The sequence below is a fragment of the Pan paniscus genome, chromosome 15, assembly GCF_029289425.2.
Source record: "Pan paniscus chromosome 15, NHGRI_mPanPan1-v2.0_pri, whole genome shotgun sequence".
Lineage (NCBI taxonomy): Eukaryota > Metazoa > Chordata > Mammalia > Primates > Hominidae > Pan > Pan paniscus.
The window spans coordinates 24,031,073-24,045,799 of NC_073264.2; the positions used below are offsets into that span (position 1 = coordinate 24,031,073).

Genomic DNA, 14,727 nt, shown 5'->3' on the forward strand with positions numbered 1-14,727 from the left:
CCAACATGGCGAAACCTCGTCTCTACTAAAAATACAAAAATTAGCCGGGCATTGGGGAGCGTGCCTGTAATCCCAGCTACTCAGGAGGCTGAGGCAGGAGAATCGCTTAAACCCGAGAGATGGAGGTTGCAGTGAGCCGAGATTGTGCCACTGCACTCCAGCCTGGGTGACAGAGTCAGACTATGTCTCAAAAAAAAAAAAAAAACCACAACCAACGCTGACACCACGTACTAACTGGTGAAGAGGCAGATGGCTGGATGAGCAGGTTTGATCTTGGACATGTTAAGTTCAAGGTACATATCAGACATCAAGTGAAGACATCAAGTTGGCAACTGGATTTACTAATTTGGAATTCGGGGGACAGTTCAAAACTAAAAATATAAAGCAGTAGTTGTAGGTATACAGGTGTTATTTATCTATTTAAAAAAAAATACAAAGTGAAGGTATCTACAACCATGCTCTCAGTCAGAGAAGCGCCCAGCACAAAACAGCAGAAAGGAAAAAGCAGTGAGGTGAGACAGAACAAGCAGGAGAGTGTGGTATTCAAGAAGAAACTTTCCTTTTACACAGAAGCCAATACCTACATTAAATGCTAAACGTTGCAACATGGCAAGAGTAGTTTCAGTGAAGTAGTTCAGTGAAGTAGTGAGGACAGACCAATACCAAGAGTGGGTTAAGGAATGAATAGTTAAGGGAGTAAGTAGGAACTTTAATTATTCTTTCAAGAAATTCTGTAATGATGGAAAGGAAATGGGATGGTAGCTAGAAGATTATCTGTGGTCAAACGGATTTTGTTAAAATAGACAATATTAGAACATGTTTGTATGATGGGAATGATCCAGGAGAGAAACAGAAATTAATGACACAGAACAGAGGAATAATTGCAGAAGCGGAGTCCCTGAGTGAGCAAGGGAAGACTGGATCCTCTGCACAAGCAGAGCTTTCACAGGAAAGAGACACATCATCCACCATGAGAAGTCAGAGAGTATGGGTATAAAAGTAGGTGATCTGTTATGATTCAGTGGTGAAAAGATGAAGGAATTCTTATCTACTTCTTTTTTTTAGTGAAAAAATAAAAGCAAGATCATCTACTAAGAATAAAGGAAAAGAGGAAAAATAGAGTGATTTATGAAGCCTACTTTGGGAAGGTGAATATATAAGAGAAATATTATTGCAGGACCACTAGGCAGGGTTGGATGCACATTGTGTTCCCATTCTCACCAATAATTCTCCATCAGCACCATATCCATATTTACTTGTCTGTATTTCCCACTAATTACAAACTCTCTGAGAGTAGAAGCCACGTCTGCGTGCTTCACAGTTGAATTCCCAGCACCTTGGCAGAGAACCTAGCGTATCATTGCTCAGTATTCCTGACATGACTATAGGCCTGCTCACCATTTAACATATACAGTGTTCAGCACTGAGGATGAAGAGATGAGAAGACAGCCCCGGCCCTCAAGGGCTCACCTTCCAGAGAGAAGGCAGACACCCAAATACAGCACAATGCCATATCTCTCTCACACACACACATACAAGGTGAAAAAGGAATACAGAGGAAAGACCTCAATCTGCTGGAGAGTCAGGGAAGGGTTCCAAAGGCCAATAAGCCAGGCATAGTGGTGTGTGCCTATAGTCCTAGCTACTCAGGAGGCTGAGGCAGGACTGCTTGAGCCAAGGAGTTTGAGGCCAGCCTGGGCAACATAGCAAGACCTTGTTCTCTTTAAAAACAGTAACAAAATAAAAGGAAATTGCACTTGAGCTGAGAAGTCTAAAAAGTGAAGGAATTTTGAAGGCAGTCAAGCAAAGGCAAATAGTTTGACACATGAGAGTGTTCAGAGAATGACAAGTAGCTCAATACTGTTGGAGCAGAGTATAGAGGAGGCAGAGGCAAGAGATGAAGCTGCAGACAGCGAGGAAGCCAGATCATGAAAGAGCCTGTGTGTCAAAAAGAAAGTTTTAATTTTACTTTGGGAAACACAAACTGTACATGGGAGTGACACAATCAGATTTGCAAGTCAAATCAAGCCTGCAAACACAGTAGAAGATGGACTGGAAACCAGAGGCCGGAAGGCCAGTAAGGAGGATTACAGTAGTCTTCATAAGAGATATTGAGAGGCTAAAACAGAGGATGAAAAAGTAGCAATGATATGAAAGATATTTAGAAACAAGACTATCAGGCACATGGGTGGTAAACTTCTAATCTCTTGGATAACAGTTATGAGAGATAATATTAGGATCCACAGATCTGATGGATAATTCCAAAAGAAATGCTGGACCCCAGTCCACAACAGCCTAATAGCTCCCGTGAGACAGAAAACTCTAGGCCTCCTTGCCTTACAGATTCAAACCGGTTTTGAATTTGTAAACTAGGAAAAACAAAACTATTTTTTAAGACAAAATTACCTCATATAGATTAGAGAACAGAACAGATGAAAGTTGGGAAATGACTTAAAACTTGTTTCAAGACCAAAGACTTATTTTGAGGACAGTCTTAATGTTTTCTACTTATCCCTCCTAAATAGCACTTTAAATGAGCACAGCTTTCAGTTGGGCAAAAAAGGAAACTAAAGGGTTGCCAACCCTGGAATATAACTCTAAAAAAGGGACAGATGTCGTCTTCTAGAGATATTTAACTACAAGATAAACAGTCAGCTACTGAGGATGTTTGAAATCTGTCTCAAATAAGAAAAATATTCAACCTCTGAGGTCCTTTTAAAGCCAATATATTATGCTCTGATGATCCAAAACACACACAAAAAAAGATCTCTCAATGGCAACTTTCTACCTCTGGTTCCTTCTTGAAACCATGGTTAAGTCTCTCAGCTATGAGGGAATAGAAGAAAACAGACTATTTTCATACCATTAGGCCCAATAACAACAGGTTTTTTAAAGGTTTGGTAGCATTCTGAATTGGTTTAAAATGTACTGGTCAATTTCCAAAGAGCATATGCTAAACTAACACATGCAGAGGGAATAGAAGAGAATAGACTGCCAAAAAAAAAAAATAGAGAAGATTAAAGAACATTTCCCTCCAATTCATTCTACATGCTAACACCAATTTTAAATCTTTTCCTTTCTTTAAAAAAGCACCGTCAGGGCCGGGTGTGGTGGCTCACGCCTGTAATCCCAGCACTTTAGGAGGCCGAGGTGGGCGAATCACAAGGTCAGGAGATCAAGACCATCCTGGCTAACACGATGAAACCCTGTCTCCACTAAAAATACAAAAACTTAGCTGGACGTGGTGGCAGGCGCCTGCAGTCCCAGCTACTCAGGAGGCTGAGGCAGGAGAATGACGTGAACCCAGGAGGCGGAGCTTGCAGTGAGCTGAGATGGCGCACTCCAGCCTGGGGGACAGAGCGAGACTCCGTCTCAAAAAAAAAAAAAAAAGCATCTTCAGAAGCTTTACTATTACCTACAGGATAAAGTCCAAATTCCTGGCCGGGCACAGTGACTCACACCTGTAATCCCAGCACTTTGGGAGGCAGAGGCAGGCGGATCACCTGAGGTCAGGAGTTTGAGACCAGCCTGACCAACATGGAGAAACTCCGTCTCTACTAAAAATACAAAATTCGCCGGGCGTGGTGGCACATGCCTGTAATCCCAGCTACTTGGGAGGCTGAGGCAGGAGAATTGCTTAAACCTGGGAGACAGAGGTTGCAGTGAACCAAGATCGCCATTGCACTCCAGCCTGAGAAAAAAGAGCAAAACTCCATCTCAAAAAAAGTCCAAATTCCTTGGCCTGGCATTCAAACATCTAGCACCCAGCACTACCTAATCCTTCAACAGTATCTCCTACATTTCCCTCTCCCAGCTCACTGGACTCCTCCATTCTCTTGCAACAGGAAACTCCACAGGAAAGTTAGAAACCCCAGCACCATAAAAAGGAACAAGGCTACCTTTGCCAACAATCAAAACAAAGGATAAGCGTCCAAATTTCCCATTAAAACCAGTCTCCAGTTGATGATCTAGGCTAACAAATGGCAGAAGAGGCAGGATTTAGGAAAGTCAATGCTGTCAAAAGAAGGGTAAATCATACCCTTCTGTGGCAACTAAGAATTATCATGAATCCCTTCTTTTCCTGAAGTTGCTTTCATTTCTATAGCTCTATTATCTGTTATCTAACAGATCTGGAAATCCTAATCCCCCTTATTGGCCCCATTACTAATATGCCCTTTTACTAGGTTTTTCTTCAATGACAAGCCACCTAGTTCCCATTGGAGAGGAGAAAGGCAGTCCAGTCTGCCAATTCAATTTCAGCCACAACGGGCTCAAAAACAGATCTTGGCATAAGCGAAAGTCATTTGCTCAAAAAACCTTCTGGCTTTATTACACTGATAATCTATAACTCTAGTCCATGCCCACTCTTCAGCAAACCACATTCTTCAAAGCATCCATGAAAAATCATTCTAAACCCTAGAGGCTTATGAAGGCAGGGTGACTTCTACATGGAGAAGGCATCTTTTTTAAAATCAGCTTTCAGACCCTGCCTTGCTCCTACTCTTCCAGACCTGGAAACAAAAACATCAAACAAAATTAAATCAAAAGTTCTCATCAAGGTTCCTTCTCCGGGCTGGCTAATAAAAACATTTAGTACCGTGGCAGAGGGCGGTGGGTGGGTGGTGGAGAATACTTAGAGCAAAGGGGTAGTGTATCTGGTCGGATGATGGTTAACACATCCTGAAGGCAAGGACGCCACCACTGACAACTAGGTCTTGGTCATCTAGGACAAAAGTCAAAGATGGTAACTAAATATCCAATCAAAAGGCTAATCTGCAACTTCAGTACACAAGTCATTAGATCCTCAGGCCTGTTTTAAATTCTAAGAAATATCTCTGGTGTGTCAGAACAATGTAAATGTATAATAAGCATTCTATAGGTCTGTAAGCACAGCACCACTGTCTCCAGACTTTTTTTTTTTTTTTGAGGCTGAGTCTCACTCTCACCCAAGCTGAGGTGCAATGGCACGATCTCGGCTCACTACAACCTCCACCTCCCGGGTTCAAGCGATTCTGCCTCAGCCTCCCGAGTAGCTGGGATTACAGGTGTGCGCCACCATGCCTGGCTAATTTATGTATTTTCAGTAGAGATGGGGTTTCACCACGTTGGCCAGGCTGGTTTTGAACTCCTGACCTCAAGTGATCTGCCTACCTCGGCCTCCCAAAGTACTGGGATTACAGGCATGAGCCACTGTGCCAGGCCTCCAGACAATTCCAATGCTGTATTTTGTCTGTACCCCAACTAGACCATAAACTCTTTACGGATAAAGAACATGTGCCTGATGTATCCCCAAAGCTTTTACCATAATGCCTCATATTGGACTGAAAATACAACTGATGACCTGACTGATGATCACACTGAAAAGAAACCATGAATGCTGGCATGTTTTCAAAGTCAAAGTAGCAGGTAATACCAGTGATAGAGGCCACGCCTGTTTTCAGCATTCACTGAATCCCCGTTGGGCAAGAAAAGTCAGATTTTAACAAAAATTGATGGAGACAGTTCTCGCTAAATATAGCAGTCTACAAGGTTACCAAATCCTGGAATCAAAAGGAAAAATAAGGCTAAAATAGAGTTATGTGAACAAAAATTGGGTTCAGGACAGTGAAATAACAGCTTCCTCAACAAGAAAAAAAGTAGTAGCAGCTAAAAGGCAAAATCAAGTAAAGGACGATTCAACAAGAAAAGCACCAGTATTTATATTCTTTGCACTTTCATTGAAACGTTTCACCGGAGATTGGTAGTGATTAGGCCAAGATGACAGAGATGATTCAAGGTTGGGTTTTTCATTTGAAAAGTCTACTAATTTTAGAGTTGTGTTAAACCTAAGTTAAAGTTGGAATAGGGTTTTCCCCGGACCAATATTAAGTGAAGTGGATCACCAAGTGGAGTAGCAGCACGAAGGCGGTTTCTTTAGACTTTTAAGTCCAACTCCTACGCAGCCGTTTGGTATTAGGCATATAATCTAAGCTTTCTGAGCCTCAATTTCCCCATTCACAACAAAAGGGCAATGCAGGCTCTTCTCATAACTTCAAGGGGCGGTGGTCTGATATAGAGTACTATGAAAACAAAAGCAGCACACCAAAGTAACACATTATTATGATGATCACTTATAGAACCATTACCCGCTAGGATGAAACTCCCCACACAAGAGATGAAGCCCGAGAGAAAAGAGTTGAAGGGGAAGGTCCCCACGAGGAGACAGTAACCGAACTGCAGCGCCCCGGTCAGCAATATATACAGCAGGTACGCGTCCAGCAACTTCAGACGCTGCGGAGTGGAGCTCAAGTACTCTTCTAAGAACCGCGAAATGACAGACACTACCGACGCCGACATATCTGCACGCAAGGTACTCCGGTCCGCGCGCCCCAAACTCTTAGAGGACCCGTCGACCACACCGGATGTGCTGTTTGCGCATGCGCACCCTCGTGACCTAACTCCGCCCTCCCCGGTGTGCCAATTTGCGCAGGCGCTGAGGCCGGCCAGGGCGCGTAACAACTAATGCGCAGACGCGGACTGCATCAACAGACTCAACTACAACTCAGAAAAGTTAATGCGTCTGCGCAATGGTCCTATCAATGAGCTGGGGACGTGTACTCTTTCTGTTCTGTTTCCGCCCGTCAGCTCGGTGACGCCCACAGTTGCTTTGGCAACGAGACACACTGGGAGGAAGAGGGGAATAAAGCTTTACTGGGGACCGCGTAGCTAACCAGAGGTATCCGGCTCTCTCTGGTCCTTCTGAGTCCTGGAAGATTTAACGGTTTGCATCTACTATGAGACAATGCCTGGCGTTCCTGGGGTTTGATACCAGCCTGACCCTAATTCTGTTAAGGGCGCTGTCTGCAGATGTCTGTCACAGATCATTGGAACAAGTCAAGTTCATCCGCAGTGAGACCCGGCGCGGCCAATCACTGCGCAGGCCCCAGTTTAGACTTAATTACTTGGGGGAGTGAGTGGGTGTGGTGAGGGGCGGGAGGCAGGGAGGAATCCTGACCTCTGCGGGGTTCTGAACTGGAACTCGGGATCTGGTCCTGCAATGCCGACATTTATTGGGCGCCTCCTTGGGGCCTGACGTTGTACCAACTTGTAGGGACTCTCACGTGAATCAGATATATTTGCAGCCTTAAAAGAGCTGGTGAAGGGAGGGACAGCTGTCGAATATCGTGCAAAAAGCATATGGTCAAGTTTAGCAGCTCTCTTTCCGCAAGCTGGTATCTTGAACCTGGTGTAATATCCCGGGATGTCAGCGTCGAAAGGCCCGAAAGAGCATGGCTGGTTCAACCCTACTCTCTCCAACTCATTTTGCAGAAGAAACTGAAATGGTTTCAGGTTTTGTATTTTAACAAGTGGGATTATTTTGAGGGTTTTAACTTTTTTTTTCTTTTTTGAGACGGAGCCTTGCTCTGTCGGCCAGGCCGGAGTGCAGTGGCGCGATCTCGGCCCACTGCAACCTCCGCCTCCCTAGTAGCTGGGACTACAGGCACGCGCCACCACGCCCGGCTAATTTTTGTATTTTTAGTAGAGACGGAGTTTCACCATGTTAGCCAGGCTGGTCCCGAACTCCTGACCTTGTGATCCACCAGCCTCGGCCTCCCAAAGTGCTGGGATTACAGGCATGAGCCACTGCGCCCGGCCTGTTTTAACTTTTTTTAAGAAACTAAGTTCTGGCTTTCATTGCCCTTTTAATTTCACGTGAATCCGACCTTCTAGACCTAGTTCATCTCACCTTTTAGCTGTAAGTTTTTCCACACATGACCAGGTACTTTATTTTCAGCTTCTTAATAATTTGTACGTGAGCAAAATTCCTAAAACAGCAGGTGAACAACAGCGTTCCTACCTTTTCACTTTTTTTTTTTTTTTTTTTTGAGATGAAGTTTTGCTCTTGTCACCCAGGCTGGAGTGCAATGAATGGTGCAATCTCAGCTCACTGCAACCTCCGCCTCCTGGGTTCAAGCCATTCTCCTGCCTCAGCCTCCCGAGTAGCTGGGATTAGAGGCACCTGCCATCACGCCCGGCTAATTTTTGTATTTTTAGTAGAAACGGGGTTTCGCCATGTTGGCCAGGCTGGTCTTGAACTCCTGACCTCAGGTGATCTCCCTGCTTCAGCCTCCCAAAGTGCTGGGATTACAGGAGTGAGCCACTGCGCCGGCCCCTTTTCACTTTTTATTTGCCTTTAGACTGGAAACTCTACACGAACTATTAACTATTAACTAACGAACGTATTATCAGTGGTGATCAAAGCCTTACTTAAGTTCTAGAAAGAAGAGAAATAACCTAAGAAACCTTTACAGTCTATTTGAATAGATAGATTTATATTCATACCCGTGGAGATTTGTGCAGCTATATGAACATAAGTTCAGCCTAAACCTGTGTTGCTGAGAAAGAAAAAAAAAAAAAGAGTGGATAACAAGCTGGTTCTTATTTCAATATAATATGGCAGGAAGCATCAATTTCTCTGACAAGTTGAACCTTTCTCTCTGCCTCATCAACAAGTAGGAGGGTAGCTTCCTCACGAATATTAAACTTCAAACTTTACAGGCTAGGCTGATGCTTTTTAATCACTCAGGTGTGGATTCTTCAGGGAGTTTCTGTTCCATCAGCCAGGCTCCTTCCAGTATTTTCTCCCTTATGTTTTGTCTGCCTTTGATCCATGTCAACTATCATCATTAAGATCTCCCCAGGAACTCTCACAGGAGAGAAGAAGAGATGAAAAACACCAAATGGACTTATTGAATGCATTTGTTTCTGAGACCTGCTAGTCACACCAATCAATATACTACACTAGGGCTTTTCTGAACTACTTAAAACAGCAAGAAAAGGCCTACTTCTCTATTCGGTTTATGATTCTATAATCATTGAAACATTTTTAACTGATCTGTCAATAGGAAATTGCTAACACTAGTGTTGATTTCAATTAGTTTAAATCAGAATATTAATATAGTTTAAAATTCTTGTCCACAGTAGTGGATAAGAGTGCAAGCTCTAGAATCAGACAGTCCTAGGTTTGAACCTTGATTCTACTGTTTACTAGTTGTCTAATTTGGAACAAGTTACTCAGTCTGACAGTCTCATTTTCCTTTTCTATAAAACAGAAATAACAATACCTGGCTCATTGAAATTATGTGAGGATTAAATGAGATAATGTTAAGCATTAAGCTGTTAGCATAGTGTTTGGCAGACAGTAAATGTTCAGTAAATGTTTGCTCTTATTAACTATCATTAATCCTAGTAATTAACCATGTCTGCTTCTCCTAGTTCTCTGAATGATTAAAAGTTAGCCAAACTACAGCGCCCCCAATAATTTGGGTATGCAAAAGATAGCACTGGAGGGACTGCAACTCAAATGGCTCTGAAAGGGCAGATCTAATTTATAAGCTGAAACTGAAGTCAGAGTATACTTTAGGGGTTTCATTACATAAAACAATGGAAGAGTGGAGGAGCAAGAGGGTTCCCTTAAGGGCAAAGTCCATGATTTTACACCATACATCCTCTACAAAAAGAAATCACATTATTTACCAAAAGAAACACAAATCCTCCAAAGTTTGAGTAGACAATAACTCTTCTAAAGGAAATCTCCGCATGGAAAAGAATGTCTTTTCCATTTCCTTTCCCTTGCATTGTCACGTTTGCCTTAAGATTCCCCTTTGCTTCTGTTAACTGCTATTGCATATATCATCTCTACCTTCTAAACTTTGGCCCCAGTGTGACCAAAACCCCCTCTCCTTGTTTCCTAATAGAACAGATAAAACAGGTTATTATTTTCAGAAATAAAAATTTAAGGAGAATCAAGTTGCAAACAGCACAAAGTCAAATTTTTAAAGTATCAAGTTTCTGATCAAGTCCTAGTAAAGCAGTAAATATCTTCAGTGAAACCATATCCCTTCATCCTTTCAGTTTCTGATGAAGTGGAACAACTTTTCAGCTCCTTTTTCTGGTTTCCCTCCCTCCTAGCTGTTTGGGAGTCTCAAAAAAGCCTCAGTTTTGCCCCCTTGCTGGCACCCAAAAGTGAGTCCACTATATTGTCCTTTCCAAGAGCAGATCACTCACCACAACGTGGGGCTGAAATCATCAGTGCCTGAGCAACAGTGTGCAATAGAATTTTCTGTGATAATGTCTCTGCACTGCCCAGTATAGTAACTGCTAGACATATGTGGCTATTGAGCACTTAAACTAGTTAGTGTTGTAACCCAAATGCAGGTTCACTCTCTCGCTGCTTGCAGAGTCCACTTAACAAGAGTGAGATCTGGTATAAAGAAAATGATATTTTATTCCAAAGCTACCTTAGGGGAGGAAGTACAGGTTTTCTGCCTTAAGGGTACCATTTCACTTTTGGAGCAGAAAGAGGGTGCTTTTGAAATGGGGCATGGAATGCTGGCATGAATGGCACGAGGGGAGGAAGCGAGTGGTTGGGGGGTCTGCATACTACCTTCAGTGCCTTATCTACTGGACAGTGACTGCTGGTGCCTTTTGTGGGCAGGACTGGGTTGTAAAAGTGGCCAAAGAGAAAGCTTTGTAGCAGGCATACTTTGGGTTGTAGATAGGCTGTTGTCTCTCAACGCAACCTCCCGGTGGGTGAGAGTTCCTCTCTGGAGCTTCTAAGCACATAGTTAGATGAACCTGCCCCATAGGGAGTGTCTGATGAAGAGGAGGTAAAAGGCTACAATTGCATTTCTAAAGAGCTAAGGAGGAAGTGAGGAGAAGGGGGAAAAGAAGACAGATTTTTTAAAAATCATTAAACTATCTCTTAGAAAAATGGGGATACTTGGTTACAGTGTGACTAAGAAAATTTTATTTGGCTTTTATTTAAATCTAAGTAGCCACTTGTGGCTAGTGGCTGTCATTGGACAGAACAACTTATGAGCTATTCCACTCATTTCTATGTTCAGTCAAAGAGATATACCTTGTTCACAGTGTATTCAAATGGCAGTGATACCCATTTGAAACAAGAATAATCTATAGCTGCCAGGCCTGAGCTATCAGTTTATCAGCTCCACCTACTTTTGGAATACTCAGTGATGACTTACAGTCATAGAAAGAGGGTTTGTAACCTCCCAAGGAGTTCACCTTGCCCGCTGCCTAGACAGAGCTGGTTCATCAAGACTGGGCAATTAGAATGGAGAAAGAGTAATTCATACAGAGCCAGCTGTGCAGGAGAACGGAATTTTATTATTACTCAAATCAGTCTCCCCAAGCATTCGAGGATCAGAGTTTTTAAGGACAACTTGGTTGGGGAAGCCAGTGAGCCACGAGTCCTGATGGTCAGGGATGAAATAATAAGGAGTCAAAGCTGTCTGCTTGCCCTGAGTTCCTGGGTGGGGGGCGCTACAAGATCAGATGAGCCAGTTCATCAATCTGAGTGGTACCAGCTGATCCATCAAGTGCAGGGGTCACCAAATATCTCAAGCACTGATCTTAGGAGCAGTCTAGGGAGGTTCAGAATCTTGTAGCCTCCAGCTGCATGACTCCCAAACCATAATTTCCAATCTTATGGCTAATGTTAGTGTTACAAAGGCAATCTAGTCTCCAGGCAACAAGGAAGTCAGCCCCGGGAAAGGGCTGTTATCTGTCACAAACCACAAACTATAAACTAAGTTTCTCCCAAAGTTAGTTCAGCCTATGCCCAGGAATGAACAAGGACAACCTGGTTAGAAGCAAGATGGAGTCAGTTAAGTTAGATCTCTTTCACTGTCTCAGTCATAATTTTGCAAAGATGGTTTCAGATTTGTCAAATTAATTTCCATCCACACTTGTTGGAGTCTCATACTTGCTCATGGTGTGCTTTGTCCTGATGATAAGGAGAAAAAAAATAACTTACATTTTCTCCCCAGAGGCCTGCCTTAGAGTAGGCTCCAAGAGTCCTCTTTACTCTGTGTAATTCTAGCAGATCCATCCTGATCCTGAGATATATCAGCACTGGGGATACCTTAAAAACTGTGGTAACTTTGGTTATTAAAGGCATTTTCCATCCATTCAAGTTTCCTACTTCCAAGAAACCTCTACTTTAAAGCTGATTTCGCACATGAAAACAAAATACAAACACTTCTCTGCACTCCTGAGAAATGGTCTAGAGAGATCTAATACCAGTTCATGTGTAGTCGTCCTTGCCTAAAAAAATCTCACAACTTACAGGTTTTCAGAAAAGTGGGAGATTTTATTGTCCTGTCTGGGAGTGATACAGTATGGAATTTTCTATTTGGTACAATTTAGAATGTAGCTCCCAAAGCCTTTGACACTTAGTATATTGTTTCATAGGTAATTGTTTATGCTTCTGCCTCTTCACTAGACTTTTCTTCATTTACCCAACAAATATTGAGTGCCTACTCTGCCACACTTTGTTCTAGGTGTTGGGAGCACAGCAGATAACAAGACAGAGAGGGTCCCCCAGGAAATTTATTCTCTAGTGGAAGGAAACTGATAATAAATGAGTAAAAACAATGCAAGATAATTTCAGATAATGTTATGTGTTATGAAGAAAATAAAAATAGGGTAATGTGACAGAGTGATGGGGGGCTCTCTTTAGATCCTGTGGTCAAGAAATGCCTCAGATGAGGGGAAGTTTGAGCTGAGCTCTGAATACAAAGTTATCAGCTCTGCAAAGCCAAGAACAGCCTAGGGTAGCAACAGATAGAAAGTCTGTGTTTACCACTAGAGCAGGTTGTTTATTTCCTTTTGATAATTGCTTTTATTTATTTTTTCTTTTTTTAGAGACAGAGTCTGACTCTCATCTAGGCTGGAGTGCAGTGGTGGGATTATAGCTCACTCTAACCTCTGACTCCTAGACTCAGGTGATCCTCCTGCCTCACCCTTCTGAGTAGCTGTTACTTTTGGTGTGCATTACCGTGCCCAGCTAATTTTTTTCATTTTTGTAGAGACAGAGTCTTGCTATGATGCCCAGGCTGGATAATTGTATTTTTAGTGCTCAACATAATTCTTGGCATTGAATAATAGCAACAACAAAAATAAGTAATATTCGTATCACAAATCAGTGTACCACATGTTTATTTGAATTATCTTGGTTAGTTCTCACAAGATACAAGCCAGAGGAAGAAATTAAGAGATGCTAAATAACTTGGCCAAGGATTTACAGTGGATAAGTGGCAAAGCAAATACTGAACTTAATCAGGCTTCATAACTCCAGAATCTATACTTCTAACTAACCAGTGAGTCTCATGGAGCACCAGTATCTGTGGTGCTTCCTAAAAATGCAGCTTTCTAGCATCAAGCCAAACCAGCTGAATCCGAATCTCAGAGGGTAGGCGCTAGAAATCTGAATTTTTTTTTTCCAAGATGGAGTCTTGCTCTGTCCCCCAGGCTGGAGTGCAATGGCACGATCTCAGCTCACTGCAACCTCCTCCTCCCGTGTTCAAGCAATTCTCCTGCCTCAGCCTCCTGAGTAGCTGGGATTACAGGCACGCACGACCACACCTGGCTAATTTTTGTATTCTTAGTAGAGATGGGGTTTCACCATGTTGGCCAGACTGGTCTCAAACTCTTGACCTCGTGATCCATCTGCCTCGGCCTCCCAAAGTGATGGGATTACAGGCGTGAGCCACCATGCCCAGCCCAGAAATCTGAATTTCTAATAAATCCACCAGATGATTCTATGCATACTGAAGTTTAGAACCACTGTGCTTTGTTGAAAGATTGAATGAAGCCAAGTTTGTTGGCTCACCCCTGTAATCCCAGCACTTTGAGAGCCCAAGGCGGAAAGATAGCTTGAGCCAAGGAGTTTGAGACCAGCCTGGGCAAAATAACAAGACCCCATCTTTACAAAAACTAAAAAGAAAATTAGCTGGGCACATGTAGTCCTAGCTACTTAGAAGACTGAGGCAAGAGGACCCCTTGAGCCCAGGAGTTCAAGGCTGCAGTGAGCCATGATCATGGCACTGCATTCCAGCTTAGGTGACAGTGAGAATCAGTCTCAAAAAAAAAAAAAAGGTTGCACGAAAGAGACAAGTCCTCTGCTAGTTGAACTACTTTGTACCACATCTGGCAAATTCCTAAGCCCCTAAACTCTATAAATGCTGGTTCTCCTAAACATCAAGTCTTTATAATGATCAGCTTAACACTGTGTTGCTACAAAGAAGAAATCTCAGAATCATCTGGGTCCTGCAGGAAGGCTAAAGAAAAATGCTTTGATAAACCCCTGTGCACCAGCATTCTCTCACCCATCCTCCACCACTCCCCAGTCTGGTTTTTTTTGTTTGTTTGCTTGTTTGTTTTTGTTTTTTGAGATGGAGTCTCACTCTGTCTCCCAGGCTGGAGTGCAGTGTCACAATTTTGGCTCACTGCAACCTCCGCCTCCTGGGTTCAAGCAATTCTCCTGCCGCAGCCTCCCCAGTAGCTAGGATTACAGGTACCTGCTACCACACCTGGCTAATTTTTTGTATTTTTAGTAAGAGATAGGGTTTCACCATGTTGGCCAGACTGGTCTCGAACTACTGACCGCAAGTGATCCACCCACTTTGGCCTCCCAAGGTGCAGGGATTACAGGCGTGAGCCACCGCGCCCCACCCCTAGTCTGGTTTTAACTAAGGGGATGATCTGAAATCTGACAGTTCCAGGGAGGTCAGGCCCTGTTTACCAGTACAAGCAAATTCAGCAGCCAGCCTCAAGATTTAGCTCCTCTGCTGAGCAAACTGAAGTGCACTCAGGACCTCTGGGCCAAGCCAGCCTTATCTCCCTGTCCCCGCATTTACATACCGAAAGGAGACCTAGCCTTATTGG

General features: G+C 43.2%; 1 protein-coding gene across 1 annotated transcript in view; it reads right to left on the reverse strand.

The window, feature by feature from the left end:
- DAD1 (defender against cell death 1) overlaps nt 1-13,918 on the reverse strand; it is a 31,876-nt gene extending 17,958 nt beyond the window's left edge. The window contains exon 1 of the mRNA XM_003808132.5: nt 6,126-13,918. Coding sequence (XP_003808180.1) covers nt 6,126-6,336 — 211 coding nt within the window. The 5' untranslated portion in view covers nt 6,337-13,918. The remainder of the gene's footprint in view (nt 1-6,125) is intronic.
- Nucleotides 13,919-14,727: the final 809 nt, after the last annotated feature.